The following is a 14626-nucleotide window of genomic DNA, read 5'->3' on the forward strand; positions in this document are numbered from 1 at the left end:
ACATACCCCAGTTGGAGTGGGGATTTAGAGTGTTGGTGATGAGGATATTGCAGCAAAGCTAATTGTTATCATATAATGGGACTACTGACCCCCAGGCAAAACAAGCTGAGAGTGAAAGTTGGGATGCAAACAATGCTATTGTGCAATATAATGGTTTTAAATGTTATTTAACTTAATTTTCCATTATTACACTCTTGTTCAGCAGCTGCGTTATGAACCATTAGACTTTAAAAATATCTTAACCTCTGAGCTTGGTGAAAAGCACTTGTCATTGACTGAAGAGCCATTAAGGAGAGCATTTACTTGTAGGCTTACATACGTGTGTCTGCGTTCTACATTCATCCATTTTTAAGAATATGGCCAACATGATCGACAGAATAGAACAAACCACTGACTGTTCAGGTGACAGCTGTGACTTGATGCATCAGATATAGACTCTTGCTAGACATCAACTGCTGATGGAAGGGTGAAATCATGCAGTCCTCTCTATCTGACAGAGTGCACATTTTCTTTATTCCCTCCCACATGAGCTAGTCAGTAAATCTATTATCTTTCCATGTGTCCTTCAAGCTTCAGGGAGATTTCCTCAACCTCAAACTGTCGGAAAAGTGTTGCCAGCCCCTCTCTTCCGAAACAAGTCGCGCTTTTGTTCTCGAGGTGTGCACAGCAGAGTCGAAAATTAATTGCACTTTCATTGCTCAGCAAGATGAAAGACTTTGAAATGTTCACGTGTGATAAATAGGACTCTCCTTCAAATTGCAGCCCTGCGGCTGGCCTCTTGTGCTGTGTAGTAGAACGAACCCAGGAACAAAAAAAAAGTTGAATTCTTTCATAAACATTAAGATATATTAATCTAACAGTCTGTCTATGTGTGGATGCAGGAGCACACACATACACACACACAATGATCTCTGACCTCGAGGCATGTGGATGTCAAGGAAACATTGAAGAGGACTAAAAACCCAGCCTGTTGCAAAGTCACGGGAGGAAAATTGACAGTTTTGGGATTTGACTTTCAGACACGAGCAGAGCCTCTCCCCGCACCCCTAAGATGAACTGATGAACTCACTCTCTTCTCTTATTCCATCTGAGTGTGTCTCTCTCTCTTCTTTTCTCCTTTTTATTCACAATGAATGTTTAAAATAGTTAAAAATGCTACTAAATGTGTTAATATATTTGTATCTTGACCTGTGTAACCCATGTTAACTTTTATTGTGTTTTAGAACAATTTAATTATTTTGATATTATGGAAATTCAAACTCTGCTTCATTTGTTAATTATATGTAACACATATTATTGTATTTGATTTATTTGATATTAACCAGTGCAAGAGTATTATTTAACTATGGTTTGGTTGCTAGGATAATGCTTTCTTAATATATTTAATTACAGATTAGAAAATGAAGGTTTATTGATTTTATTCTGTATTTTATGTGCTGAATCAATATTACACTGTCTAAGTGTTTTCTCACTGGTTGAGTGTTGATGACTTGGCACTGACGACAGAAATTAGTGAGTATTTGATTTGCAAGCATGTAATTTTCAGATATTCTATAATCAATGCAGCCCTTTAAAAGAGCATATAGGATCCTTTTTCTTTCAAAACACACTTCCTAGACTATAAAAACTTTTACAACTCTTTATCAGGCGGCTGTTGCTTCTTCTGTTTTCTCTCGGCCTTATCAGCTGTGATGGCCATAAATGCATTTTGGGTGTTGTCCTTTTTAATCTGAATGAGAGCTGAAAGCTCGAGAAAGAAGAAAAGACTGCAAGATGCCTAAGCCATAAGCCAACGTTTTTGACTTGTGATAACATTTATTAATTCTGTAGGAAATAACTTGTTAATGTAATTTATCCATTCATTCATTCTACTTGTGTATATATATATATATATATATATATATATATATGCTTAGTGTTTCCCATTCATCCCTATCCCTCGGCAGATAAATACATATCTTTCATATATGATTTACAGTTGTTGTATCCGTGTATGCCTTTATATCAGAAGGTGAAGGTCACTGTATTCAGAATTTACGACTCTTAGATATAAGACTGATTAATTTGTTTTAATTATATTTCCTCCTAATTAATAAACAAATAAATATTATTAATAAATGAATTAATTAAGGAAGGTGGTGCCCCATATAGCAGTTGTTCTAAAGGTGGGGTCCGGGGTCCATCCACATTTTATTTCACAACACCCTTTTTCCCAATGTTATGCCACTTTCGTAACAAAGTCTGTCTATCAACCAGGATAGACAGTGAAGAGCCAGTTATGTGACTGATTTATTTTGGTCTGAATGAGCAGGACAACAATCACATAATTAGCTCAGCATTGTGTGAGAGTGTTACTGCATGATCACAGTATTATGGAATAAAAGGATCACCCAGAACAAAAAATGATTTGTGAGATAAATACAGACTTTGTGAAAATGACATTTTGAGACAAAAACAGCTGGAAGGAAAAAAAAAAAAAAAAGAACTGCAATGTAAGTCGCTTTAGATAAGAGCATCTGCCAAATGACAAAATGTAAATGTAAACGTATATGAGACTTCAGCAGTCTGGGTCTAATCTTCAGGTAGTTATTAAAATTAAGTGGATATCTTAAAAAATAGTCTTTTAAGTACAAAAAGTAAGTATAAAATTCACTCTTTTAGGTACTATCTCCCACTGCAGCTCAACAGGAAAACAGTGTCCAGGGAAGCAAAAAGAAGGAATTGTAATAAAAAGACTAACATAAATACACTTAATTTGACTATTTCAGACTGCTGAAGCCTCATATTATCATCACAGTTTTGCAAAAAAACGAGGACTATGGATTTTGTCCCCCACCACTTAAACTGAGAGCACATTAGGAATGGATGATTAACTTGGTGTGATAGACCAATATTATCCTAGAATAATGCTAAGTACTAATTGTGGAGCACAGTGTATGCTCAGTGTCAATTTGGGTGCATTTGCATACTGACGTTTTGACATAAGGGTCGGAGAAGCCATTGGCGTCCATGGCGGCGAGGTGAGCGCAGCGTATGATGCCAACAACAAGGCAAGACTTCTGGGTGTTGTACTTAAGTGAAATCATGATGCGTCCTCGTTCCTCCAGCGACTTGTCTTCTGTCTTGTTAACCTGCAATTGTAAAAAATGACAACATTTAGATATAATAACCAGTTTTTGTTACAAAGACCACTATGTGTAGGTATTTCTGCTTCCAAGTGGCTGCCAGCCCGGCTTCCCCTTTATGTCCAGATGATCATTTTCAGCTAATGTTTTGTTTGGGAGAAAACCAAAGCTTTAATTATGATAAATGGCATAAATCCATGTAGGTAACAAAATCTTTACCTGGAAATGTTTTCACTCTGTCAACCATGGATTAAATTACATTTTTAAAATCCAAGTGTTCTTGTCTTGTCAAACATTTTCTGACAGTAAGTTGATATCCTAAAAAGTCTTCAGCAGCTTCTTGTCTACTTGACAGTTATGCATCTGGAAAATCAGACATTGATTGGCTAATTGGTGCCAATCTCCGTTGTAGATTGTGAGTTAATAGCCTCATCAAAATTAATCTGCCATGTACTTTAGAGACAAGGTAAACATCTGAACTCACACACGTCCTGTTTGCCAAGAGTAGAGTTTTCATTTCAAACACTACACCACCACATCAACTTTTAACTGATGAGCACAACTTTAACAAGAGAAACAAAAGTTCAGGCAGTGCTAAATGAAGTCATTCATTTTCATCTGCTGGGATGGAATTAAATGTGATGTGTCCAAGGCTCAATTTAAGCCCAATTCTTTTGCAACTTTGTCCAGTTACAGAGGCAAGGTTAAACCTTTTCTCACAGAGAAACTAATGTATTTTCTTACCACTAAATTGACTATTTGTATGAATTATAAACTACACAAAATGATTTTAATTAGAACCAGGAAGGGAAAACACATTAGTCCTCATTGTGCAGTGCTGCAGGAATATTCATGAACATACTTGTTCAATACATCCGTTAAACAAATAGCTTTCATTTAGCTCTAGACTCTGGAATCAGAGGTGGACTTAGTGATCTCGGGGCCCAGGGCAAAAGCCTGCACAGGGGACCTTGAATCCAACCCTGTCTCCTATAATATATATAGTATAATATATATAATATATAATATTATATTCATATACAACCAAATTGCAACAACAAATATTTTTTGCCAGAAGGCTGAATTAACATAATGAGAAAATGTTGTTTAATAACATATATGGCAAGTTGCAAAAATGTTGATACTAAATTTATGAGACAAATGTTCATTGTTCAGTTCTTTATCCGATCTTGCAGTACAATATCTGCTGATAGTGATTACATTCATCTGAAAAACATTACCTGTGAACATAATCAAGATAGCAATTACCTTTGCCAAACCAATGTAATTTGTCTTGCAATTGGTTGCTGAAACGGTCCTCCTTTTAAAACCTTTCTTTTTATACATTTGAGTTTAGTTTGAGTTGGAGCTGAAGAAGAAGTAGCTGATCTCCCTTGATGACATGCTGTTATTTATTCGGTTTTCATGCATAGGTTGACTATACGGGGTGGTCATGACTCAAAACTCAAATAATTTGTTATTGCAAATAGAGGATTGTTGCAAATTTTTAAGTTATTTATAGCTACTGTTCATAAATAGGGCTGTCATTACCCCCTTTATTTATAATGTTCCTTTAATGAATTTTATTCTCTATTTTTCTTGTGTTCCTATTGCATTAAACTGCATGTTATTTTGAAAACGTAGCCTACTGTATGAAGACTAATTTACTAACTGTATGGTTGGCTGGTTGATCAATTGAATAGCCGCTCATTCATCACAGCTCATTTAATGATATTCAAGCTTGCATTTTTACCCCACATCAGCGTGCAGCTCGAACCTCCAGCCTTGACGCCCAAGCCCACTCTCCTGCTCAAAACCAGCCATCTGATCAACCATCAATCAATCAGTTGAGTCAGTTTTTGCGTCATGGTCAGTGGTTAAATTAATGATGTAGGGGACCCCTGCAGTTGGCAGACATTCATCATACTCTTATCATCATTGTCTTTTTTCACTTTCTCACTGCACAGAGCACTTCAAGCTCTTCAGAGAGGAAAAAATACATCGTTGATTGTATGACTTTTTACGAGAATGCAGCCCAGGCCCCTAAAAACCTATCTGCGCTTTGTTTTTTTCACAGCTATGCTCAATGACTTAGAAATGCAATTTACCAGCAACACTCCTGCAGTTGCTGATTGCATGAAAATTTGCTGGGCTTTCTTATACCTCAGCATTTATTTCTACCCACATATACAATATAAGACCAATCCTATCAGCAGAGGAAATGCACAGAGACTTAACTACTTCAAGCTTATCAAGAGCTATATTGAAAGTGAAAGGGCTAGAGGTAATCTGCATTCTTTTAAGTTTGAATTGAGCTATTTCAAATTGATACTCATTTGTTTTTTCTGACTCATTCTTCCTCTCTGTCTCGTTTATGTCAAAGACTTTAGAAACGTATAGGTACCCATTAATTTTAATGAAAATTGCTCACCAAGAGCAACTGAAAAACTTTTCTAAGTTTCCTGTTTGCTTCAGAGTTGCACATTCACATTTGTTTTTTATTGCCCTTCCTGCTATTTAAGCCTGGGGAAGTTTTAATTAAACATTCACGTTTAAAAATGCATAATACAAAGAGTAATAATTGCGCAGTGTGAGATGTTCTGTCAGGTTTTACAGACGTCCTTTTTACAATGCTGGCTATGGAGAAAAGGAATTTTGGGCTGCGGGGTGTTTTTTTGTTCCAGCACTGCAGTTGGCCACGGGGGCAAATCGGCAGCAAGGCTGACTGGTGGCACCAAATTCAGCTCTCTTAATACAACCATGGTTGCATTAGATTGACGAGCTAACTATCAGTTTCAGGTTTCAGGTTGGGTCAGTTCCGGTCTTATAGGGAACAAATCATGCACATTTCCTGGTCTATATTTATTCTGGGGCTCTAATGGAATATCTTTGTATGATTTACAGTTAAAAAAACTCATTTATCTAAACTAGCTCTTTATGCATGAATCCATGCATGTTCAAGTCCAAATCTGATCCGAAATATATGAGTGGACAATGTGAACAACCTGTGGGACAACCTTAGCAACAACCTTAACAAAAAAGACTACAGAATGAATGGCTGTTTGTGGGCATGTACGAATGATCTGATGTCATCATGAGGAGGAAGTAGAGGTCACTTTGCATAGCAGGCTGGAGCCCTGGCTTTTGACTTGCAGGGAGCATTTTTACATATTTGTTTTACATATTACATATTCAACTCAAGTCTTTGAACTTTGACCATGTTTAACATCCGACATCATAACAGTATAAAAATAACAGAAAATCACAAAAAGCATCTTATGTCCCCTTTGAAGATGGGAGTACAAGCTGGGTTTGGGTCAGTTTTAGAACTCATCTTGGGGATACTGAGTTGGACGAGCTGACAAACAAAAAAAAACCCATATACCATTGAAAGATACTATAATGATGGGCTTTAAAGAAAGCAACCAACCAGCCTGTACAACCCAGGTGTAAACAAGTTTACAAGTTGTAGAAGGTAATTATGCCAAAAAATGTCTTGGGTGTACCAAGCAGCACTCTGGTGCTAATAACTTGTTGTTGTCAAGTGTACATTTGTAGACCACTATGTTTTGGTGTGCTAAAAGCTTCTGTTTCAAAAGAAACATCCATTGATTTCTAAACACTGACCCTCCAAAATAACCCCAACATTTAGATACAATATTAGAATAATAAAATGAAGATGGAAAACAGACAGAAAGAAGGGTCCCTGCAGACACAGACTTCTGTCTCTGCCACAGTCTTATACTATGTTTAGGAGACAGTCCTCAACAATCTGTCCAGCAGTGTCCACAACAGGATACTAATCAGATGTCTCTAGAGAACTGACTCTCTCTACATGAATCACAGATGACTTTTACAAGGCGTCTCACTGGACTGGTGGACTCGCCATCCAATTCGTCTGGCATGCCACCATGTTTCAGCCACTGCCTCAGTTTACTGTCAAATCCATTTAGTCCTGTCTCTTCCTCCACTGTTTATCCATATTTAGGACATCCAACTGTTGTCTCTGTCTCTCTCTCTCTGTCTAACATGATGCACTCTGGGAAGTCTGTGACAAACCAAGAGGCTGACAGGAATAAACGAGTATCAAGATAGAAAGCGAAGGAGGAAGTGCAAACCTCAGGCTGCCTGGATGGTATCAAGGTCGGCGCACCTGACGAGTGTAGACAGCACTCACTGTCCTCTTTTCTATTTCATAATCACAGACCATCCATTTAGTCTGGCTAGCCTTCCTTCCCTAACAAAAGTTTTAAACATTTTTTTAAGCTGGCATATAAACAACATATAGCATCTACCAACAAGTAAACACATCTAAGACTCAGTAACATCATTAATCACAAATAAAAACACATAAATTATCTGCAACTGCATGATTTTTGCTCTTCCTAGACTAAGGTCTGCTCTCGTTCTCCTGCTTCTGAGTCACCTCTTCCTCTTTCCATCAATCTCCTCAAACATAAAATCAACTTACATAAACAAACACGCTGCTGTGCAGTAGTGTTTGCTTAACATTTTCCAGATAATTGTACCATTGCCTCAGGGGAAACTCAATTAAGATTGGCTAGAGGATGTCCATTAATTGAATTTAATGCACAGTATAACCAGACACCTCCAATGTGACTGTCTGAACATCATTCTAAATGAATGTGGCTGCATTGCTAAATAATCAAGTGAGATATGCATCGCTGGTTCTCTGCCTGCTTCATTGTTCTCTAACTCTGTAGACTGGCAACAAAGCAGTACAGAGGTAGCAACCCAACAAAATAATATTTAAAGTATATTGACTAGGTTCCAGGTATTACTCAATCCCTTCAGGGTTTCCCGGGAAACAAAGATATTACCAGGAAGGTGTGGTAATATTCCAGGATAAAGGGGGCTTTTCCACGTGTAGGTTGATCAGCCAGTGGTTTATTTAGATTTATAAACTTACAGATTGAAGTGGAAAACCTTAATTAACTGCCAGTGTTTCCATTACTGCTTATCTTACTAATACCAGTATCTCCTTGCTATAGCATATCAATACAATTTAAAAATCGTGCTGTGCTTACAAGAGTGCAGGTCTTTTTCCATGCTTCATGTCATGACTAAACCTTCTCTGAAACAATGCGTAGGTAGTTCAGGATATGAGACTATAAGTGTGTGTAGCAGGAAGCAGGGCCAAAATGCATCACCTGCCAATGTCCTGGTAGGATCCCTCAGATCAACACCTCTCAGAGAACAGTGGGATGCTGATTATTGTGCTGATGCAAGAGAATAGGCTGCAGTTTACAGGGCATAGGCTTCAGTCTGTACACTCACAAACATATTACATGTGGAGAGGTTAGAGAAAGCAGTGTTGATAACAGAGGAGGTAACATCAGATAAGAGAATCTGGTGTGCAGGGGTTTGACTGGGAATTTTTGACTCCCAGAAAGAGTATTGCACAGGACCCCTCTTTCCATTTCCAAATAAAACAAGACTAAAAGTCCAACACTCCTGAATTCTGCAATGCTTATTATTGCCCACAATACAGATGACCTGCAATTTTCTGCTACTAGACTCAGACAAAACTGAAGTTATTGTGCTTGGCCCTAAACACCTTAGAAACACATTATCTAATAATTTAGCTAATCTAGATGGCATTACCCTGGCCTCCAGCTCCACCGCAAGGAATCTGGGAGTTTTTTTTGATCAGGATATGTCCTTTAACTCCCACAGAAAACAAATTTCAAGGACTGCCTTTTTTCACTCATGTAATATTGCAAAAATCAGGTACATCCTGTCTCAACAAGATGCAGAAAAAATAGTCCGTGCATTTGTTACTTCTGGGCTGGATTATTGCAACTCATTATTATCAGGCTGCCCTAACAAGTCTCTAAAGACTCTCCAGCTGGTCCAGAATGCAGCTGCACGTGTGCTGACTAAAACTAGAAAAAGAGATCATATTTCCCCCCATGTTAGCTTAATAATAATCAGTATCAGTAAATTGCCAGTAAAATCATGAATAGAATTTAAAATCCTTCTCCTCACATACAAAGCCCTTAATGGTCAGGCACCATTATATCTTAAAGAGCTCATAGTACCCTATTTCCCCACTAGAACACTGTGCTCCGAGAATGCAGGCTTACTGGTGGTTCTTACAATCACCAAAAGTAGATTGGGAGGCTGAGCCTTCAGCTATTAGGCTCCTCTCTTGTGGATCCATCTTCCAGATTCGGTCCGGGGGGCTGAAACCCTCTCTATGTTTAAGAGCAGGCTTGAAACTTTCCTTTTTGATAAAGCTTATAGTTAGGGTCGACCAAGCTCGCCTTGGACCAGCCCTTTGTTATGCTGCTATAGGCCTAGACTGCCGGGGGACTTCCCATGATGCACTGAGCTCCCCTCTCCTCTTCTCCATCTGTATGTATTCTTTTACCATTAATGCATGTTACTAACTTGACTTCTTCCCCAGAGTTTTTTGTGCTTTCTCATCCACAGGAAACCCCATAGACCACGCTGACGTGTTGGCGTCTTTCTTTTGTCCTTCTCCAGCTATTGCTGTTTGTTGCTGCTAGTCATGTGTCTGTTGTTGTTGTTGCTGTTCTGCTTCTCTGTGCCTTTCATTTTAAGGTAAGATGCCCTTTAGATTTTGATTCTGTGTGTCTTGCATACAAGCGGAAATCTTGGAAGGTTGTTGGTACCATATGAAAGGACAGGAGGATCACAGAAATTTTAATAGAAATCTGGCCAATGATTGCGTTACCTTGTTGCTAACTCTCACTGTTGGCCAGGAGGCTGTAGACATCTCTGTTAAACATGTCAGTCACTCCCTCTTATATACCAGTGTGAAGTATCTCCAGGAGCACTTAAAGAAGCTATGATCAATATTTTTATACTAACAGTAGATCACTTGACTTTTATACTTGAATGTGAAAGCGGCTGCTCATACAGTGGTGACAAAACTTCAGAAAATTCTCACCTAACACTCAAGATTTAAACCGTCTTTCAATGCGTTGGTTTCCCAGCCCCCGACTTTACTGTTGTAGTTCACACTCTTCAATCTCATTAGTGTCTTGCAGCAGACAGACAAAGTTAACAACTAGCTGGTTAACATAGTGGAGCATTTAGCAGCTAAGATATTTCCCTCAGGAATTAGTGGAGACCAAAAAGTTAAAAGGAGCTTAAAGGATAGTGAATATTGACCAGAAACACAACTATAATGAATGCTAAAGCTGCTCTTCATCTGCTAAATGTATAACTAGGCAACTGTTTGCTAACAAGCTTGCCAAAAAAACTTTTAGAGGTGATAATACTTCAGTATTGCAAGTGGCCCAAAAAATCAGTCATTCCAGGTTTGAAGTGCAAAGACGTATAAAGCTATGTGAGTCTATGTTGCTTTTTGTCTTGAGTACATCCTGACAGCTATTTGTTCTTGGGATTCAACTGTCTAAGTTTGGTTCTTGTGTTGTGATGTTTCTTCATGAAAGACAATGAACTCCTGCCCCCATCTTGTTGAATGGTTGATGGTCTGTGAAAACACCAGGGACAATAGTGGAAGTAAGTCTAGGACATTGTCATTCTATCTCTGACACAGTCTGAAATGCTATGTTTTAATATATATTGTGGTGTTGTCAATAAACCTAAAAAACCGAAATCTAACATGATCCCTCACTGGTTTCCTACACTCTTTTTGTCTTATTATCCTCCTGGGATCATGAATGTCCATACCTTAACATTACTTTTCATGATTTCTTGCTGTGGACCACATGTTTGGATGGACTGACCAACCTCTTCGTTATCAGACCCAACCACTTATGGGCCATAACCTTTTGTGAGCCCTCTCTAGCTATTTAGCACTATAGCAATGCTACTGCTGGTAAAGGGCAGACAAATCAATGGCTTTTAAACATCAGCTTACATGCATTGTAATGAGACAAAGTTCAGTCCAAAACAGGGATTAAACTAATTATATTTTAAATGGCAGCAGGGTGAGCAACAAATTTGTGGTCATCTCTCACAGTTGAGCCATCGTTGTCCAGCTGAGCTGCGGGGAAAGAGAACGATATTACACAGAGACACAGATCCAAGATTCATTGCCAGATTAGGAGGCTGGCTCCAACACTGTTCATGCCTCCTCGCTGTCTACTAGTGCCAATGCTAATGGCAGATCCAGAGTTGAGGCTGGCAGACACATCCATTAAATGGAAATGGATGATTGGTCAAAATGTTAGTAAGGACGCAGCAGTCCAGGTACCGTGAGATTACCAAAACAGCTCTATGTCTTCCAAAGGCCTCAACACCAGCATGTGCTTTTCCTCTTTATGGTGGTAACTAAATCTATCTATGGTGGCTATGTAGTTACTTTCATGAATGTGCCTTAACCTGTTTCCATATAAATTGGCTACTTCAGGTATATGTTTATGCAGATTGTTGGGCACTGGCCTCTGTGCTGTTGCTGTTCTGCTTCTCTGTGCCTTTCATTTCACTCTAACTTTATCACGTATAAACTTAAGCAGCACTGAAAATTCCCAGATGTCACAGTGAATTGGAGGATTGGCTGATGAAAGGAATACATTGATTCGACGCACACCCAAATCAGTTAGATTGCTCCTTTTATTCCAAACTTGAGCAAAGGGGGGGGGGGTATGCACATACTTTTCAGCTGTGCCTTGAGTGAGTAATAGTCCTTCACTTTCACTGTTGTGACTTTTTTAACTTTGCACCAACAGTGAGTGTCATTTATAGAACTATAATCAAACAATCAAAAGAGATATTGATGTGGGTCATATGGGCAATACCAAAATAACTTCCAACCACCATAGTCCACAAAAAAAACATAATAACTACATAATGAATATACATATCTGTGGTATACTGCAATGAAAGTATCAGGGCATCCGTCATGAGTCATTATAGTATAAGACACAACATGGTTTATTAATGTATTCCACAAGTTGTTACAGGAAAGGAGACAGGTCAAATTCCTTGTTTAACTTGGCCTGAGACATGGCATTTAATGTAAAAATTCAGTAAGCTTCATGTTGAGGTGGTTGTCTTTCTAGATCACCAACTCTATGTGGTTGGGTCACTTGTTCTATACCAAAAGACTTAAGGCTGGCTTTGATTTATGTTCTGAGATTTTTGTTCTTTATTGGCGAGATGTTGGGGCATGCACTGTAACAAGTATACATCAATCTTTGTATGGCATGTTATACATATGATTTCTACAAGAAAAACCTTGACCTGACCAGCATGTTAGATAAATTATTAGTTCTCTTCTTAATGGTAAATAGAGGTGGGTTTCATAAAAACTTGATTTAAAGAGGCATAAGACTTTAGAATAAACCAATATTTGTTTACTGCTGATTTGATTTTCAAACTAGCTTCACTGTAGGTGAGCACACAATTGGCAGAGTACAGTTTCTTTTGTACTTTGGTCACTCACTTTATCCAGTGTTTATATTGGAATATATAGAGTGAAAATGGGATAAACTTGGTAGAAAGATTTTTAGGTTACATCTAATCAATGTTTTCCACATTTCCTCACCTATATTTCAACCTGTGACCGGCCCCTTTCACAGGATCACTGGCAGGCTGTCAAAATGCTCTACTGTCAAGCCAAAATCAACCAGAAGACAAGCTTGCTAGCTGCTGGATGAGATGATTAAATGGTCGGTGCTCTATTCTCCCCAGCACAGCAAACAACATCCTCTGTTTAGACAGAACTCCTTATTCGCTTTTTGAAGCAAGCAGCAAGCAAGCAGAGCAGAAAGCTTCCTGCGTCGCGCTCCTTCAGTAACCAGCAGCAGTCATGGCTTCACTTTGCCTTGACACATGTGAAAATGGCCAAACATACTTTCCCTTGTTTGTGTGAGACATTTATGACAGACTGGTCCAAAATAGCAACGCAACCAACTGAGACAGACAATCCCTGAAAAAAACAGTTATGGGGTTTGACACACACATCTGCTCTACAGCTATGCTGAATGTCACTGCATGCTGTGATGGTCTGAGATACCAGATCTACTAAAACCTTCCCCAGTCTTATCGTCATGAGGAATATGAGAATGTATATGTAGGAAGTTAAATACTGTATAATAATTAGATTAAATGTACATGTAGAGTAAATGTATCCATTCTTCTCTGAGATAGGTGATGAAAAGCTATAGGTTGGGGTTTCAAGCAGGCCTACCTTCATATTTTCTAAATCATTTTCACATTTAGTCATGGTGAGATATGGATTCTGCCTGAAACATCACGTAATCTACTGTCAGGATGTACTTTTTGTGGTGGAGGCTATGACACTACTAGTGAGTCAGATATCAGCACGGACAATAAATATCCAAACTGATCATGTCGTCTTTTTTTTTTTGTCACCACTTTACAGATATTCTGATTTATGTCACAAAAGTTTAGCGAGGTAATGTTGCACAGTTTTATCACTAGTCATGATTATATAGACACACTCCACACTCTCACATGGACAACAAAGCATAATGAAAAGAGCAACAGGAATCAGTCTCTCTAAAAAGAAGGCAGTGCATTTATCTCAAAATATGGATGATCCAAATTTACACTGGATTATTACTTTTTTGAAACCATAAACTGTGTAGGCAATTTGAAAAGGATATTCAGTCATAGTTCAATGACACTCCACTCTGCTCCCATTCTCTCATAACACATAATCCACTCCTGCAATCCACTCATGGGCTCAAAACTCAACGGGTTAAATTCACATAACAATCTGTCATGTGGTTTTAACTAAATCCTTATGGATACTGTTGCAATTATTAATATGCACTATATGAAACTCTCATGTTATGTCATGCCTTTTGGTGATATACAGCATCTGAAGCAAGATTGAAGCTTTTTTTTCTCTCTATTATGCGCAGCTCTATTATGTGACTCCCAGCAAACATAACTATTGCAAAAGAAGAGATAACAGTGCCTATTATACAGCCTCTCCTCAAAAGAAAAACGACAGTATAGGTTGAAAATTGAATTGCCACAAACGACCTATAGTTAAGTTTGAGTGACACACACCATCGAGCGGCCCTGGTAATTCTAACATGGAGAAGTGACACAGTTGTGGATGGATAGATAGATAGATGGCAAAAAGTAGACTTAGCTGCAGGAGATCAATGTTCACTTCCAGTTTCCAACCACGAGTCAGGACAGTTTTTCATAAACCACGATTGTTGTAGTGTTTTTACTGTTGCCTTGACAGTGAAGGTTGCCTAACTTTAAGAAAGTAGTAACTTCAACCCACACCATGCTTTCACGTGATCATTTTAACCCAAACCATGATCGTTTAATCATGAGGATGTGTTGCTATTATAATATGAATTTAGTATTACTTGGTATTTCACAGTTAAACTATGTTCTATGAAAGATATTTAATTAAAAATGAGTTAACAATACTAAGAATGTCTTCAGTATTTTCTCTCTATGCTACACTGTAATAAGGCCTTCGACATATACAGTAGCTGTGCCATGTGTACCCCTGAAGTTTTAATGAGGAGTATTGCTCAGGAAAATTTAGG

At 38.3% G+C, this 14626-nt stretch overlaps 1 protein-coding gene across 1 annotated transcript in view; it reads right to left on the minus strand.

Moving 5' to 3' along the window:
- doc2b (double C2-like domains, beta) overlaps positions 1-14626 on the minus strand; it is a 143484-nt gene that overhangs the window by 13143 nt on the left and 115715 nt on the right. The window contains exon 6 of the mRNA XM_067608823.1: positions 2974-3131. Coding sequence (XP_067464924.1) covers positions 2974-3131 — 158 coding nt within the window. The remainder of the gene's footprint in view (positions 1-2973; positions 3132-14626) is intronic.

The sequence above is a fragment of the Thunnus thynnus genome, chromosome 13 (assembly GCF_963924715.1).
Source record: "Thunnus thynnus chromosome 13, fThuThy2.1, whole genome shotgun sequence".
In the NCBI taxonomy this organism is placed as follows: domain Eukaryota; kingdom Metazoa; phylum Chordata; class Actinopteri; order Scombriformes; family Scombridae; genus Thunnus; species Thunnus thynnus.